This window comes from Pinus tabuliformis, chromosome 7 (genome assembly GCF_031772625.1).
Source record: "Pinus tabuliformis cultivar Carrire ecotype Pingquan chromosome 7, CPIR1, whole genome shotgun sequence".
Taxonomy (NCBI): Eukaryota; Viridiplantae; Streptophyta; class Pinopsida; order Pinales; family Pinaceae; genus Pinus; species Pinus tabuliformis.
In genome coordinates this window covers 552,791,821-552,807,677 of record NC_142293.1, presented here as the reverse complement: position 1 = coordinate 552,807,677, position 15,857 = coordinate 552,791,821, and the positions used below count along the sequence as shown (strand labels likewise).

Genomic DNA, 15,857 nt, shown 5'->3' with positions numbered 1-15,857 from the left:
CCTCTTCTATAATTATTAAATCAAAAATACAAAATCAAAGGGCCTTTCATGCCACATGTACAACAATAAAAGGGAAGTAGCCCTCTAGAGTGACCCATCTCCAAAATGAGGAGAATAGAGGAGCTTTTGCCGCAACATCTAGCCTCAAAAGGCCCTTAAATGCTCCTCCTCCACGGAAACCACAAACACAATCTCCAAGCATTCCCTAAAGTAGGCAAATGTGCTTCAATAGCCACACTCTAGCTTCCATGTTATCATACAAGTGGATACAAAAGCACTCAAATCACAAAAAAGAGCCCTTGATAAGGGTTGCTAATCAACATAAGATATCTGATCAAGACCCCAAGTCATCTCCCAAGGTGTAATGCCTTCTCTCATGTGAATGGACCTTTCAAATGCTTTCAAAGAGATCGACAGAACCCCCAAATCATGGTCAAAATCACTTGAAAATGCCTTACAAATCTCATCAAAATGTAATATACGTCGACACTACTTATTCTCCAACATTTATATTCAACTTTCAATTTTATCAACAGGTCGGCTCATTTTCATATTCCAAGTCAATACCTCGGTTGGATCTACTAAATAAATCATTCAACCTCAATTCCAAATGTCGGTCCAATCTGTTAACCACCACCAATGGGTGACCTATTAGTTTCTGGTAGCATCGGACGTGCTCTAGCTATGAAAATTGGTGGAGAAGCTAAGGCACATGAGTTCTAAAGAACCCAAAATCCGTTTCGTGAAATTCCACCCAGATTGTATTTTATTAAAATAATTAATATTTTTAATGGGGTTCCTAAGTCCAAACTTAGGAGAATTAGAATATTAATGGGTATTAATTAAAATATGGGTGAGAATGATCTAGAAGGCGGATCAAGTCAAGTTTTAATCTTAGCCATTGATTAGAGACTTAATCTCGACCGTTGAAATCTCAACAAGAAAAGTATAAAAGGAGGCTTGGGGTTCATTTAGAAACACACACACAGAGAACGAATTGATCTAGAGTTCAATTTCTGGGGCTAGGAAGCTGAGAATTTGAACTAGGTGATCATTCTGCAGCAGAGGGGCAGGGATAGTTCGGGAGTACTGATAGAGAAACAGAGAGACGCTAGTGGAGGCAGCGCAGCAGCTAGGAGGACTGATGTTGGACCAATCTGGACTGATGTAGGCCTGACGCAAAGCTAGAAGGGCCAGCGCATAAATAGAAGCTGCCCTCACGCAGAAAGCGGGAACTGCTAGGGAACTACCAGAACAACCGGGAAGGTTGACGCAGTAGGCAGAAGAGACAACGTAGAGATGATGCAGAGCCTGTAAGGCTGACACTAGGCCTACGCAGGGTTAGCGCAGAAACAGGTAGGGTTAGCCAGTTTTGTTGTCGGATCAACCGGAATCTGCGGGTGAAGTGAGGTAAAACTCACCCAGTTTTTTGCTATTGTATTCAGAATTACTGCTAAATAATAGAAAACCCTCAAAGTTGTTGCATTGATTTTCTCGCATTGGGTTTTTCTAGGGACTACTTTGTCCAAAAATAAATATCTCCTATGCAGCGTGTTCTTTGCTCAAATTTCTTTTTCATGGAATCAAATTTAAACTAGTGTAGGTTGCAGAAGCAATTTGCTTCAGTATTCAGATAATAACTCGATAATGTATATTAAAATCAAATAGGAGAAGTAAATTCAGTTTCTGCTGCAGTAGGGGTTCCTTGAGGATTAGGAATTTTCACATGGTATCTGAGCATTGATTTTGAAACAGGAAGAGTATATACAGCGCTGAGCAAAGAGGCCAATAGCTGCACTTGGTAGAAATTCGAAACCCCTTGAAGGGATTGCGCAATCCTTGCTGGGAAGCAAGGATTCCGAGGAAATCTCTCTCTAAGAGAGTCGACAGAGAGGTATGATTTCCAAATCATGAGCTTGCAGAGGTAGATGGAGTGACGCAAAGCCTCAACGCAGTGCTTGAAGGGCGCAGTTTCTGTCGGGGCAGAAATCCGTCGGAGAAGAGCGAAGACACATAGAAGGGGAATTTTCTACTCAGAGGACTTTTCTCACTAAAATTTTGAATTCTCCACTTGCCGGACAACAGATCAGTGTTGAGCAGTGCCTAGAGGAGTCAATTCGATAATTTGGGTGAGATGGCATTGCACGGGCATAGAGATCAGGACAAGTTGGAAGGAGCTTCCAACTATGTCATCTAGAAGACCAGAATCTTAGTTGTTCTGGAGGAGTACGATCTCGAAGCCCTAGTTGCCAATTTTAAGACTCCCTCTCAACTAGGGAGAAGTCCATCTGCTAATCCATCTGCCAATCTGTACTATCTCTGCCATCAATGCATTGCTTTGCTTTGCTGAACTATGAAGAAAAAGAAGTGATCGAGAATGTATCATACCGTTCTCTATTGAGCTAAAGTCACTCCCAAAAAGAGAGTGTCTCATACCACTCTTATTGACTCGAAGTCAGTTCCAATCAAAAGAGGGTGTCTCATACCACTCTTACTAAACCGAATTCAGTTCTAATTGATCCCAGATCAATATTGGTCATGCTAGCATAAGGAGTACGATAGTACATAATGCATCTATCAATAGTACTATGGTCCCTATCCTCATTTCCCTACTCATTGGCCAGATGAGAGGTACTTGTCATGAGTCCCAGACTGCATGGGTAGGATCTCTTAGCAAGAGAAGGATGAACCACTCATCCTACCTAAATGTCGCCAAGGGGTATCATAGGGGAAGGCTAAACCACTCACCCTGTACACAGCAAACCACTAGGGGAAGGTTGAACCACTCACCCTATGGTTGTTCACCACTCCAAGAAGTACCCCACGCCCCTCGGAGCTCTCAAAGCTCAATGTCCATCTCATACAGGACCCTCATAAGAGGGTCTCTCCACGACTCCAAGTCGTTCTCGGAAGGCCAAGAATTTAACCTTCCCCAGGGACTTTGTCAGAATATCGGCGACCTACTACTCAGTCCCAATGTGATGGAGTCTTATTGCTCCTTGTTGTACCATATCCCGGATAAAGTGGTACATGATATCTATATGCTTGGAGATATCATGAAACACGAGATTCTCTGATAATTGAATCCCACTCTGGTTGTCGCAGAGGATCACGATGGTATCCATCACATGTCCAAACAACTCACTCAAAAGCTTCCTCAACCAGACAGCTTCACAACAGGCCATACTAGAAGCTATGTATTCGGCCTCAATGGTGCTCAAGGCAACAGATTTCTGCTTCCTACTCATCCAAGATATTGGAGCAGAACCCAAAGAAAAACAGCAACCAGAACTGCTCTTGCGATCCACCACACTGCCAGGGCAATCAGCATCAGAATAACCATGCAGCCTCACATTTCCAGCAGTGTATCTCAATCCGTGAGTGATAATGCCTCAAAGATATCTCAGAAGATTCTTGGCAGCTATCCAATGTATATGATGAGGCTCAAAAATGTATTGGCTTAATGTGTTAACTGCAAAACATATCTCCAGACGGGAGTTCACCAAGAACATTAGTGCTCCTATGAGTTGACGATATCAGAAGCATTTCCCAATTCAGGTCCAGTAGCACTACCACATAACTTCTTAAACTTAAGTTCCATAGGGGTAGTCACAGGCTTGTAGTCCACCATCCCAAATCTTTCCAATATCTTCACAACATATTTTCCTTAAGAGAGGAAAATTTCGCCTGGCCTTTGCCAGACCACCAACCCTAGGAAATAGCACATTGGTCCTAGGTTCTTCAGCTCAAATTCAGAAGCCAACTCCCGCTTACATTTGTGAATGAGAGGGTTTGCACCTGTCAAAAGGAGATCGTCCACATAAAGTACCAAAATGAGAGGTTTATCATTTTCAACCTTAAATTAAAGGTTCGGATCGGCTTCACTTCTAGTGAATCCTAGCTTCATCAGATAACTATCGATCCTCTCATACCAAGCCAGGGGTGCTTGTTTCAACCCATAGAGAGTTTTCTTCAACCTGCATACATGCGATTCCCAATCATGTACTTCAAACCCCTCGGGTTGTTCCACATAGACATCCTCTTTGATTAAACCATGCAAGAAAGCGGTCTTAACATCCATTTAATGTAGATTCCATCCTTGTGAGGCGGCAAGGGCTATAATCGAGCGGATGGTGGTGTATTGGGTAACAAGTGCAAATATCTCATCATAATCTACACCTTCCTTTTGAGAGAAGCCTCGAGCAACAAAGCAAGCCTTGAACTTTTCTGCACTTCCATCAACTCCATGCTTGATTTTGTTGAGCCACCTAGAGAAGACAACTGATTTTTCCTACGGTCTAGGGACCACATTCCAGACATCATTCTTCATAATTGACTTTTATTCTTCATTCATAGCATCCTTCCATACTTGTTGCTTCACGGCTTCTTCGAATGATGAAGGCTCATTTTGAATGATATTGCTCATGGCGATCAAATATCCTTGATACCTGTTCGACTTCTTGCTTTCACGGAAAGTCACCTTTGGTGCAATGTGTCTCTCAACATCTTGGAGAGTCTCCCTAAGCCATAAGGGTCTCCTTTTGGAGGAGGAGGGCTCATGAGGAGGATCAATAGGATCCATAGGTTCATCAACATCAAACATCGTTTCGTCCTCTTTTTCACCCTGATTTCTTGTGTTAGCTTCTTTGTCCTTCCTTAGAATAGGAAGGTTGTTGATCTTCCTAAGGGCCATATCTTCATCGAAGGTGACATCATGACTTATCTCAACTTCCTTTTGACCAGCCACATAAATTCTATATCCCTTAGAATTTTCACTATAGCCCACAAAGATTCCTTTCTTCCCAGATGCACCCAATTTGCTTCTTTTCTCTTTCGGCACATGAAAATATACGAGACTTCCAAAAATTCTAAAATGAGAGACATCGGGTTTCTTACCAATGTATATTTCTTCGAGAGTCTTGGAGCCCAATGCTTGATGAGGGCATCAATTTTGAACATACACGGCGGTATTTACAGCTTCATCCCATAGAAACTTTAGAAGGCCTTGATCACGAAGCATGGCATGAACAACTTCTATAATAGAGCGATTCTTCCTTTCAACCACACCATTCTGCTCGGTAGTGTATGGCATTGAGTCTCCCTCTTAATGCCAGCTTCTCTGCAATAATCTTGGAATTCATTGGATTTGTACTCCGTCCCATTATTAGTCCTCAATATCTTGATTTTCTTTTCGAACTGGTTTTCAACCAAGGCTTTGAAGTGGCAGAACTAGATGAACACTTCATTCTTCTTCTTCAAGAAGTAGATCCAGGTATTGCGAGAATAATCATCCGTAAAGGTGAGATAATATAAGTATCCTCCCAAAGAGTTTACGAGCATCATACCAGATATGTCGAAGTGCATCAATTGCAATATATTTGTGGTCTTGCTATTACTTGAGGTGAATGGTCCCCTTGTGAGTTTTCCTTTGGCACATCCCGAACATACACCTTCATGCTCTACTTTGAACTCGGGCATACCTGTCACCATCTGTCTCACATCGAGTAGGGCCTTATAATGAAGATGGGCAAACCTATGGTGCCATAGTTCAAATTGTAGAGATGTGTCACAAGACATGGCTCCCAATGGACTTCCTCCAACTTGATATAAAGTGTCAACCCTGAAACCAAGAGTAAAAGCATCTTTAAAATTTCTTTTCCAAACACATACCTTTCCATTCATAAAAGCCACCTTGAATCCTTTGTCTTCCATTGCTAAAATGGATACCAGGTTCTTCTTGAGATCGGGTACATATAGTACTTCTTGGAAATGAATAGTGTTACCTCGATTGAAATGAAGGGTAACATTCCCTACTCCCTTCACGGGATAGGTGGCATCGTCTCCAAGGATGATTTCCAAGTTTGTCTCCTTTTTTATCAAATTAGAGAGGGCTTTCTTGTATTCGGTGAAGTGCCTTGAGCAGAGGCAGTGGAGAGGGTCGATATAAAATAGTACACTTTTTGCTTATTGTTAACAACATTGGATTCTTCGTACCTGGAGTTCCTTGATTTCTTGGAGGGTCGAGCATTTCCTTGATGTCCCGCATTCCTTTTTCCTTTGCCATTTGACCTGCCATTCCTTTGATTGTTGTTGTTGAAGTTGCCCCTAGAATGATTGTGATCATCATCATGCGATGTGTCCCTTCGATTTGGACATTCTCTTGCATAGTGTCCAAACATATTGCAAACAAAACATCTTCCCTTCCTTCCATTTTTGAATCTTGGTCTTCCTTAACTTTGCTTCTTTCAACCTGCATTGTTCTTCCTCTTGGCATGAGCAGAGAATGTGGTGGGGTTGCTTCTATTAGAAGGCATTTCTTGCTCCACCATTCTTGTTTCTTCTTGAAGGCATCTTGACATCAATTCTTCAAACCCTGGAATTTGATCATTGTTGAGTATAGTGGTTCTAAATACATACCACTCAGGTGGGAGTCCTCCAAGGGTGGTGAAAGTAAGTTCCCTGTCAAGAATGACTTCTCCAATCAAGAGTAGATCATTCTTGATCTCAATAATCCTCAAGAAATAGGATTGAATGTCCTCGTCCTTGCCCTTCTTAACATCCTTCAATTATTCTTGAGAAATAGAATTTGATTAGCATTTGCAATTACTAACCTTGAACATGTCGACCAACCTATCGTAGATCTCCTTGGAGGTCTTCAATTCGGAGATATAGGCCACGAGATGCTTGTCAACGGAATCCCAAATAAGATTCTTCGCTTTCACTCCACCCCTATTGTACTTGGTCTTCGCAGCAACTGGGTGCATTTGAAGGAGGTTTAAGGGATTTTACCCTGCACATAATCCATCACTTCTTTTTCTTCCAAGGTCAAATCAACAAACATCTTCCATCCATGATAGTCAGATTTATCATGGAGCTTGTCTTCAGCCGGGAAGTAGGATGAGGAACCCATTGAGTCTTTTGTCCTTGTCCAACTATCTTTGGTGATTGCTCTTTCACTCTTGCTGGGGCTTTGTCTTCACTTCAGCTCTGATACCATGTTAATTTTAGGCAACAATGGTATGTTTTATGCTTTAGAGCAATTTCACTTCAATTTCTTTATTAGCCCAATATCAATATCCAGATTAGCAATCACATCAACATGATAGTAAAATGCAGAAAGAACATAAACATAAATAGTAGAAGACAAGCCAAGACAAGAGGACATAAGATGTGGCACCAGCCAGGGACAAGCCCCAATGTGGGGAAACCCATGATCAATTCTTCTTATAGTCTTCAATAGTTTAACATAGAGTGGGATAGTACAATTTACAAATCTGATAATTTAGAACAACAACAAAAGAGCACTAACCAGAAAAGTCAATGCTAGTCAACAGGGCAGATTTGACCTCCAAAACAACTCGGTCAAACCCAATCAACTCGACCTCCAACAATCCTCTAAATTAGCCCAAAAACAATCCCGAAAATCACAGTCAAACTCGATCAACGCAGAAGTCAAACCTACGGTCAATTCTCTGTAGTCAACGTTGGTCAAATAGTGCAGAATGCCTCGATTTTTGTGCCCAAAAATGCGGCCTACCCAAACAAAGATTTCCCTCACAAAAAAGCAGTCCAAATAGGGTCACACTGGTCAAAGTTAGCCTCCTTCAATTTTGGCCTCTTGAGATTTTGGTCACCTGAAATTTTAGCCTCCTGAAATTTCGGTCAAATCTGGTCAACGTCCAAAACTGAAAGCAACTATCTTCTTCTTTGCACATGTGGAGAGGCTTCCGAAAAATCCGTACCCAATCAAGTGAGGAGAGAGAGATGTGTGAGAAGTGAAGTGTGTCCAAATGAGGATGAGGCATCATGTATTTATAGCGAATGTTGAGGATGAATCGTTGTGGTTGTTGGGCTTCTGAGCCTACATAAGTTTGTTGGCCGACCTTGAGAATTTGTCCATAATCAAAATGAATACATAGCTTCATTTGTACATGTCAGAATTGGACGATCTCTAGATCAATCCTACACCTCTCGGAGAGAGAAATCCAAGAAAAATATCAGTTGACATAAACAAGATGACCCATATGGAGTTTGGCCATAGCTGCCAATTTTAACAATAGGCTACTGCATCGATGTCTCCTCTAGTGATCCTCCAGGTTTCATGGCATTCCCTCGATTGATTCTTGAGAAATCTCAAGCCCTAGCTCCAACTTTGAAGCCCATCTTGAACATTTAGGTGCATTGGCTTTCTTGAGAGTTTGAGCACAAAGTATCCAGTGGAATAAATCATTCTAAACCCTTTCTCCCATCCCACCTTGACCTTGAAAGTACTTTGAAGAGTCTTCACCAGAGATTATACATAAACCCTAGGTCTCATGTGGTCCAAGCTTCTGAAGGATAGAAAAGGTATATTTAAAGGCATATAAGCATCATTCAAAGCTTCCTAAGAGGTCCTAATCATCTCAATAGCCTTGACCTTAGGTCTCCTTGTCATCGTTAGATATCATTAAACCTAGGTCTAATTCTCCTCCATAAGCCTTTCTTGGGGAGCCATTAACTTCTCCTTGAAGCAATTGAGCCATTATCTGAGTCTCTCCTTTGAATGTGCCTTGGAAATCACACCATACCTAGCCACTGATCCTACCATCCCAGTGGTTTCCTCTATACCTGGACTCCTCACATTGGTGAAAGTCCGTAAAAAGTGGGAGGCATTGACTTAGGTGACAATGGGTCTTTGTCCCATTGTTGTCATTAGGTCTAGCAGTTGTACCATAGGTACCCCTCCTAGGACCCCTGCTAGATTGTGTGGCAACACAATCAATGTTTAATAACACACACATATATACATAGAGCCCCTATGATCATTATTCTTGTCTCGGTTTGTTGGATGACTGAATTTCAGAGGCAGGTTGCATGCTTATTTATTTTTGACCTCACACCTGCCTGTATCATCAACAATCCATGCGGCCTGATCATCAGACCTGCCTTACAGGGGACTATTCCTCCTGAGCCAGGTTTGCCATCTCCTCATGTATTGCTTGCTGCTCATCCTTAAAGCATGACCCAGGTTAGTATATTTTGATTGCTGATTCAAAGTCTGCAAATTCACTTCTTCTTGGCTATTCAAACCTCAGACACATGAGTTGAAGATGGGATATTCCAAGGCTGTGACCATCAGATTTAAGCAAGCTGTTTCTAGTCGTCTTTTATATATGCTTTCTCAGCCTGCCCACAAATGCCATAGTTAAATGAGAACACATTCAATCTTGCATCCTTGAGGCACTTAAAGATATCTGTAAGTGTAAATAAAACGCCAGCACTATAAGTAATCAGCTGTCTCCTGGAGTTGCTTAATGCACAATCAGAACAAGGACATGGTTCAGAATGCATATTTTTCCTCTTTTCATTCAACTCTGAGCAGAGATTTGTCAACCTTTGTACTGCAGCCTCCAACATTTTAAAGGTGTCGTTTCCAGAATTTTTGTTTCCAAGACCCTTGATATTCAGTTCTAGAGGCATAACATGCTGCACCCGGATTTATGAATCCATGTATACTTTCTTTTAAAAGTTGCATCCTTGAGTTATAGAGCCATTAATCATTCGATGAAGAATGGATCCTTCAAAATGCATGACATCCCTGTAAAATGCAGGGACATGTTTGATAACCTAGGTTGAGATACATTGAAAAATGTGTTCTATTTTATGTTACACGCCTAGGGAAAACCACCGAGTACTTCCCCTCATGTCAAGGAAAGTACACTGGGTAAACCCTAGATTCTTTAGGGCACAAGGTCAGTCAAAAACAAGGCTTGAAGCCATTACAACAATATACTTGTTATGAGTTGAACATGTCAGTTGTGGAAATTGACTTTGGGTGGAAAGGATAAAAATCATCCCTCCCATCCACCTAAGATTAAACCAATTGACATTATCTTACAATTGACTATAGAGTCTAGAAAGAGATTTTCCTAGATAATTTACATTCACTAATTAGTTCAAAATGTGTCACATATTTTTAAAGGTCCCAGGGAAGCAAGAATTTTCATAAGAAAATTTCTGATATTTAAGAAATGAAATAAACAACGAAAGATCACAAGAAACAAACCTCTAAGAAATCATTTAGTACTCCTTGGTTGTGAGAGCCTTGCCCTTGTTGCCGCCTTTCAATTTCTGCAACAAATTCTTCATCAAAAGCAAAAGCGACAACACCCTGCATAGATAACCACATCCATAGCTGACATAAAATGTGAAATTCTTTGGGGTATAAAATATCCAGAACCACGGATTACGAAATGTGCACTAAAATATTGACTGATGTGGAAAATTTCATGGCACTTCTGGCTTCACAATAACACACAATTACAATAATTGCTACAGACAATGCGTACGCTTAAGTATTTGCCACTAAATGAAAGAACTAATGTACTAATGAGCTTCTCATTAACGTTAAAAGTAAAACAATAAAATTTAATTTCAAACATGACAATAAAAGCATTGCTATAATTATTAGATGACAATTTATCCTTTCCCAATTCAATCGAGTTTCAAATCAATACAAGAGAGTGCTGTCTAATAAGTACTCAGGTGATGTTTTAGTGCTTAGATTAAAATCGTAATCATGTTAGAAGAAAATTAGGTCCTAAAAGGTTTCCATAGAAACACAATTGATTAAGTAACTCAGTAACAGAATATCAGGCAATGAAAAATAATGTTGTGTTTTTTGCAACTCTAATCAAAGTTACTCAAATCAAATGGCAACTTCACTAGTGCAAGTGCTTGAAGGGTGTAGTATTATTATTAAGAAAACAGTATTATATGCAATCCCTAATCTGGCCCTATCAACACATGTACATATGAGTTCAGGAAAATTGTAGACTGTCAGCTGGCAGAGAATTTGTTCTCTGTGTGACTCTACACTAAATTTGGTAACTCAATATAACCATGGGTGAGCTGTAGCATAGGAGCAAAAGCCACAACTTTATAGGCAATGAGTAGTGTGCACTATGCCCAAAACCAGATGCATAGGAATGCATCCCTGAGCCTTTGGGTCCAGAAACAGAGATGCCCAGGCATTGGTTAGACCAATATTGGTAGTGGGACATCTAGGGGATGTCTGAGATATCGGACCCCTCATCAATTCAGGGGACTTCTCTCCCAAATTGCGAGGCACACATTACCTATGAAAAGCAAAGGATAAAGTGAAGATAATCAGAAACCTTACTAATATATCCCCATACTTTGTTTTAGACACATATCAGACAAAAAATGAACAACAACCTTGTACTTCATCCTTGGAGCTGGCAATTGCAAGTAGGAGCCAACAAGTTCACTGTGGCAACTCTCATATACAAGAATATATAGTTGCCATCCACAGGAACAACCGTTCTTTCTATTATGAATTAGATACATTTTAATTTTGGCATAGAAATGCTCCTCATAGCACAGCCACTTAGTCAAAGGACAGTTGTAAGTTATTATAACCAACATTTCCCCAAAAATGAGAGAACAAAATACAATTGAAATTGAAAATTTTCACTTTCAGTCCATCGTATCAATATATAACTTTTGTTCAGACCAAATGAAGTTCTAACTCCTTCCTATGCTTACAAATGGACTGGATCATGTGGTTTATATATATATATATATAATAGTTTTCAAAAGCTTTCAAATGAACAAATGTAATAAAAAATTGAAGTATCATAAGCTATGCTATGTTAAGGCTAAAAGATATGATCATAAAAATGAATGTCAATTTTTTCAAGGGTAAAACATGGTATTGACTTCTTTATGTTGTTACATTGCTGATATATTTTATCAGCTGGTTTGTTTATTTTTCCTCCCTCTTGGTCACATAATATTTTCCAGCCCATCTTAAATCAGGAAACACATCAGACCCCTAGTAATTACAAGACCATGATTTTACACATTTTCCCCAGGATCTATGCAACAGTGCTTCATATGTGGAATTTTGACCAGCTGGAGAGGAGCAACCTTGGAACCAGAGGACAGACAGGTTTCCAGTGAGAGTACTAGACCACTGACCACATTTTCAAAAGTCTTACGTTGCTTTGTAAACTATGTCTCAAGCTATGTTACTGGAACTGCAAATTCCCTTTCCAGATACGGACCTGACCATTTCCATCACAGATCCACCTGGGAAAGGATCCCAAAAGGCCAGAAACAGATCTTGAGAAAAGATACCAAATCCTGCAAAAGAAAAATAGATTCTGTTGACTTGAGGCACGCACCACGTGTAGATCCCAAAAGTACCTATTATTTACTGTTAATGCGACTTGGTGAAACCTTAAACGCCATTTGAAGCCTATAAGAAATCCCCTCCCCACCTTCCAAAGCACAATCTTTCTTCTCCCTGTAAATTTACAATAGTTGAGAATGATCAGTGAGAGGGTTTACTGTTTTGTAGCTTCGGTGGTGCAGTTTGTGAGAACTTTGGTACTTGGTTACCAGCTTGAAATGAAGAATCAAAAACTATATTGAGGTTTTGACAGGCAGTCACTTCATCAAAGTTTACTTACAGCATACAGGTCTGTAACATCATATACATGTTGTGGTCTGTTGTTTGCTTTGCGCTATGTAGTTCTGTTATGGAGTTAAAGAGTAAAGACCATTGCTATAGATATATTCTAGCTCCCCATGTTTCCATACATAAAAAATTCTCGGTGTATTTGCCAGAATTATTTAGCTTTCACTTTTGTTCTATCTCAAGTATTTTCCATTTGGTCACCATGAAATGGAAGATCAGATCTGCTTGTACGGCAATTGGCTGTTGGAGAACAGTCAAAGGTTTTGTTAACACAAAATCTAGCACCCTATATAATATGAGGTCCTAAGCATCAAGGAACAAGTCTTGTGCAGCTAAGGAAGGCTACCCACTGTCACCTCAATAGCTCTTCAACTCACTTTTGGTTGACTCTTGTCCAACTCAATTGGGATTTCCCTAACTAGGACTGCTAAGGCTACAGAATGGAGGCAAAAGGTGATTATTGAAGAGTAAGCCCTAGAAAAACAAATGTTGTAGCAATAGTGGAAAACTGCATGGACTGATGAAAGTAAGATGGAGGTTAGTCCCTAATATCAGCGCCTAATCACATTGTGTGAAAAATAGAGTCAAAGAAACATAGATCTAAGTAGGTGAGTGCTTGAATATGTAAGGTAAATAAGAACTCATTTGCCACAAAAGAACCTTACCTTGCTAAACATTATTATAGAAAATTAACCTTGGAGAGTTAAGGTTGCCACTCATTAACATCGTTTGGCTATCCCAAATAAAGAGAACCAACATCTGAATTGTGCTTCTTATACTTCATAAAATTGCCATCAAAGCTTAATGGAAATGGAAGGTGTAGATCGATACCTTCAATGTTTAGAATGTTTAGCTTCTCCTAAGTAACCACATGGTTCCTTGTTAATTTTAGGTATGTTCTATGCTTGGAGCAATTTATTTCAATTTTCACAGTTAACTCAATATCTTTTCCAGATTAGCAATCACATTAGCATTAAAGTAAATTGCAGATAGAACATAAACATAATTCGCAGAAGACAAGCCAAGACAAGAGGACACAAGATGTGGCGCTAGCCAGGGACAAACCCCAATGTGGGGAAACCCTTGATCAATTCTTCTTATATGTTCTTCAATCGTTCAGCAGAGAGAGAGAGATAGTACGTTTACAACAGAAGTCAACACTTTGATTTATCCAGATAAGAGCATAGATCATCTCTAAGAAGATGATACATGAGATTGGTTGAAGATATGTTGCTTCAACTAATTCTCCAAGGTGCTCCTTCACCTATAGTTGTGTTGCATTTCGTCATCATGCTGCACCCATCATCACTATGTTGCATCTCATCATGCTTCATTAATCATGATTGTACCCATCACTATACTGCATTATGTGCCATCGCTGCACCATGTTGCCATACTGACCTATGTGCTTGTTGCATCTTGCTTGCTTGTTGTCCCTAGCTTGCTTGTTGTCCCTAGCATGCTTGTTGTCCTTTGCATGCTTGCTGTTGCATGCTAGCTGTCCCTTGCATGCTAGCCATAACATTGCATGCTTGGTGTATTTGCTGCTAAGTACCATACAATTGTCCCAATGTTTGTTAGTTGTCCCTTGCATGCTACTCTCCTACGGAGACAGATGCTCTGGCAGTTCCGGCAATTTCAGTTATTCCCGACAGTTTCAACAATTCCGGCTATTCCCGGCAGTTTCGACTTTTTCTGATAGTTCCAAGCAGTTCCGGCTCTTGCCCTCTGCGTCAGCTTTCCGAGCAGTTCCAGCAGTTTCGGTTGTTCCCGCTATTCTCGGCAGTTCTGGCTATTCCAGCTATTCCCGGCAATTCCCGCTATTCCCGGCAGTTCCGGCTATTCCCGGCAGTTCAAGCTATTCCCAGCAGTTCCAAACAGTTCCAGCTTCTTCCCTCTAGATTAGGGCAGCGTTATCCCTTAGGATCTCTCCTCCTACTAAAACCCAAAGACAAGTAGACAGGAAGAGATCCCAAGTGTGTTGCAAATGACTTGAAGGCCACCTCTATTTATACTAAAACGTTGACCACAAGTGGGGTTTATTTTGTTGTTGGCCGACCTTGACGAATTGTCCCATAACACAAATAAATTCATATATCCATGAATACTTATCGGAATCGGATGATCTTTAGATCAATCCTACACCTCTCGATGAGAGGGATCCAAGAAAAATATCATCTTCCATTAATAAGATGACCCACATGGAGTTTGGCCTTAGTTGCCAATTTTAACACTCCCTCTCAACTAGGGAGAACTCCATCCACTGATCCATATGTCTGACTATACTATCTCTGCCATCAGTGCCCTACACTGCTCTGCTCTGCTGAGCTCTGCTCCGCTGAGCTCTGCTGAACCATGAAGAAGAAGAATTGATTGAGAATGTCTCATACCATTCTCTACTGACCCGAAGTCAGTTTCATCCGAAGAGAGTGTGTCAAATCCCTCTTACTGGCCCGAAGTCAGTTTTATTGATCCCAGATCAATATCACAAGAGAGTGTCTCAAGCCACTCATACTGATCCCAAATTAGTTTCATTAATCCCACAGCTCAGTGGAGGTCATCCTAGCATAGGGAGTACGGTAGATACATCGATGCATCCATCGATAGTCCTATTATGGTCCCTAACCCCATTTCCCTGCTCATTGATCAGATGAGAGGTACTTCCCATGAGTCCCAGACTGCATGGGTAGGATGCCTCGACAGGAGAACTAATCATCATGTCCACAGGAGAACGAATCATCCTGCCCCACAGTCGCCACGGAAGAACTAATCATCCCAGCCCACAGGAGAACTAATCATCCTGTTTCACAGTTTCCACGAGAGAACTAATCATCCTGGCCCACAGGAGAACTAATCATCTTGTTTCACAGTTGCCACGGGGTATCATAGGGGAAGGTTGAACCTGTCATCTTGTACATAGCGCACCACCAGGGGAGGCTGAGTCACACTGTGGCCGTATGTTGCTCCAGTAAGTACCCCAAGCCCCCCAGAGCTCCCAAACCTCAATGCATGCAACATGCAGGACCCTTATAAGAAGGTCTCTCAACAACTCCAAGTCGTTCGGGAAAGTCACAGATTTGACCTTTCCCCGGGGCTTTGACAAAATGTTTGCGACTTGTAAATCAGTCTCAATGCGATGGAGCCTCCTTGCTCATCGACTTACCATATCCCAGATAAGGCAGAATCTTATGTCTATCTGCTGGAGCAATCATCGAATACGAGGTTCCTCAATAATCGAATCCCCCCTCTAGTTGTCACAGAGAATCACAATGGTATTCATCATGTGTACAAACAGCTCACTTAAGAGCTTCTGCAACCATGCATCTTCACACGAGATCATACTCGTAGCTATGTATTTGGTCTCGACGGTGCT

The 15,857-nt window shown here is 40.9% G+C and overlaps 1 protein-coding gene across 1 annotated transcript in view; it reads right to left on the bottom strand.

Annotated features, from left to right (window-relative positions):
* Positions 1–15,857, bottom strand: part of LOC149248565 (uncharacterized) — a 392,334-nt gene that overhangs the window by 15,169 nt on the left and 361,308 nt on the right. Inside the window, exon 38 of the mRNA XM_089450455.1 lies at positions 10,046–10,150. Coding sequence (XP_089306581.1) covers positions 10,046–10,150 — 105 coding nt within the window. The remainder of the gene's footprint in view (positions 1–10,045; positions 10,151–15,857) is intronic.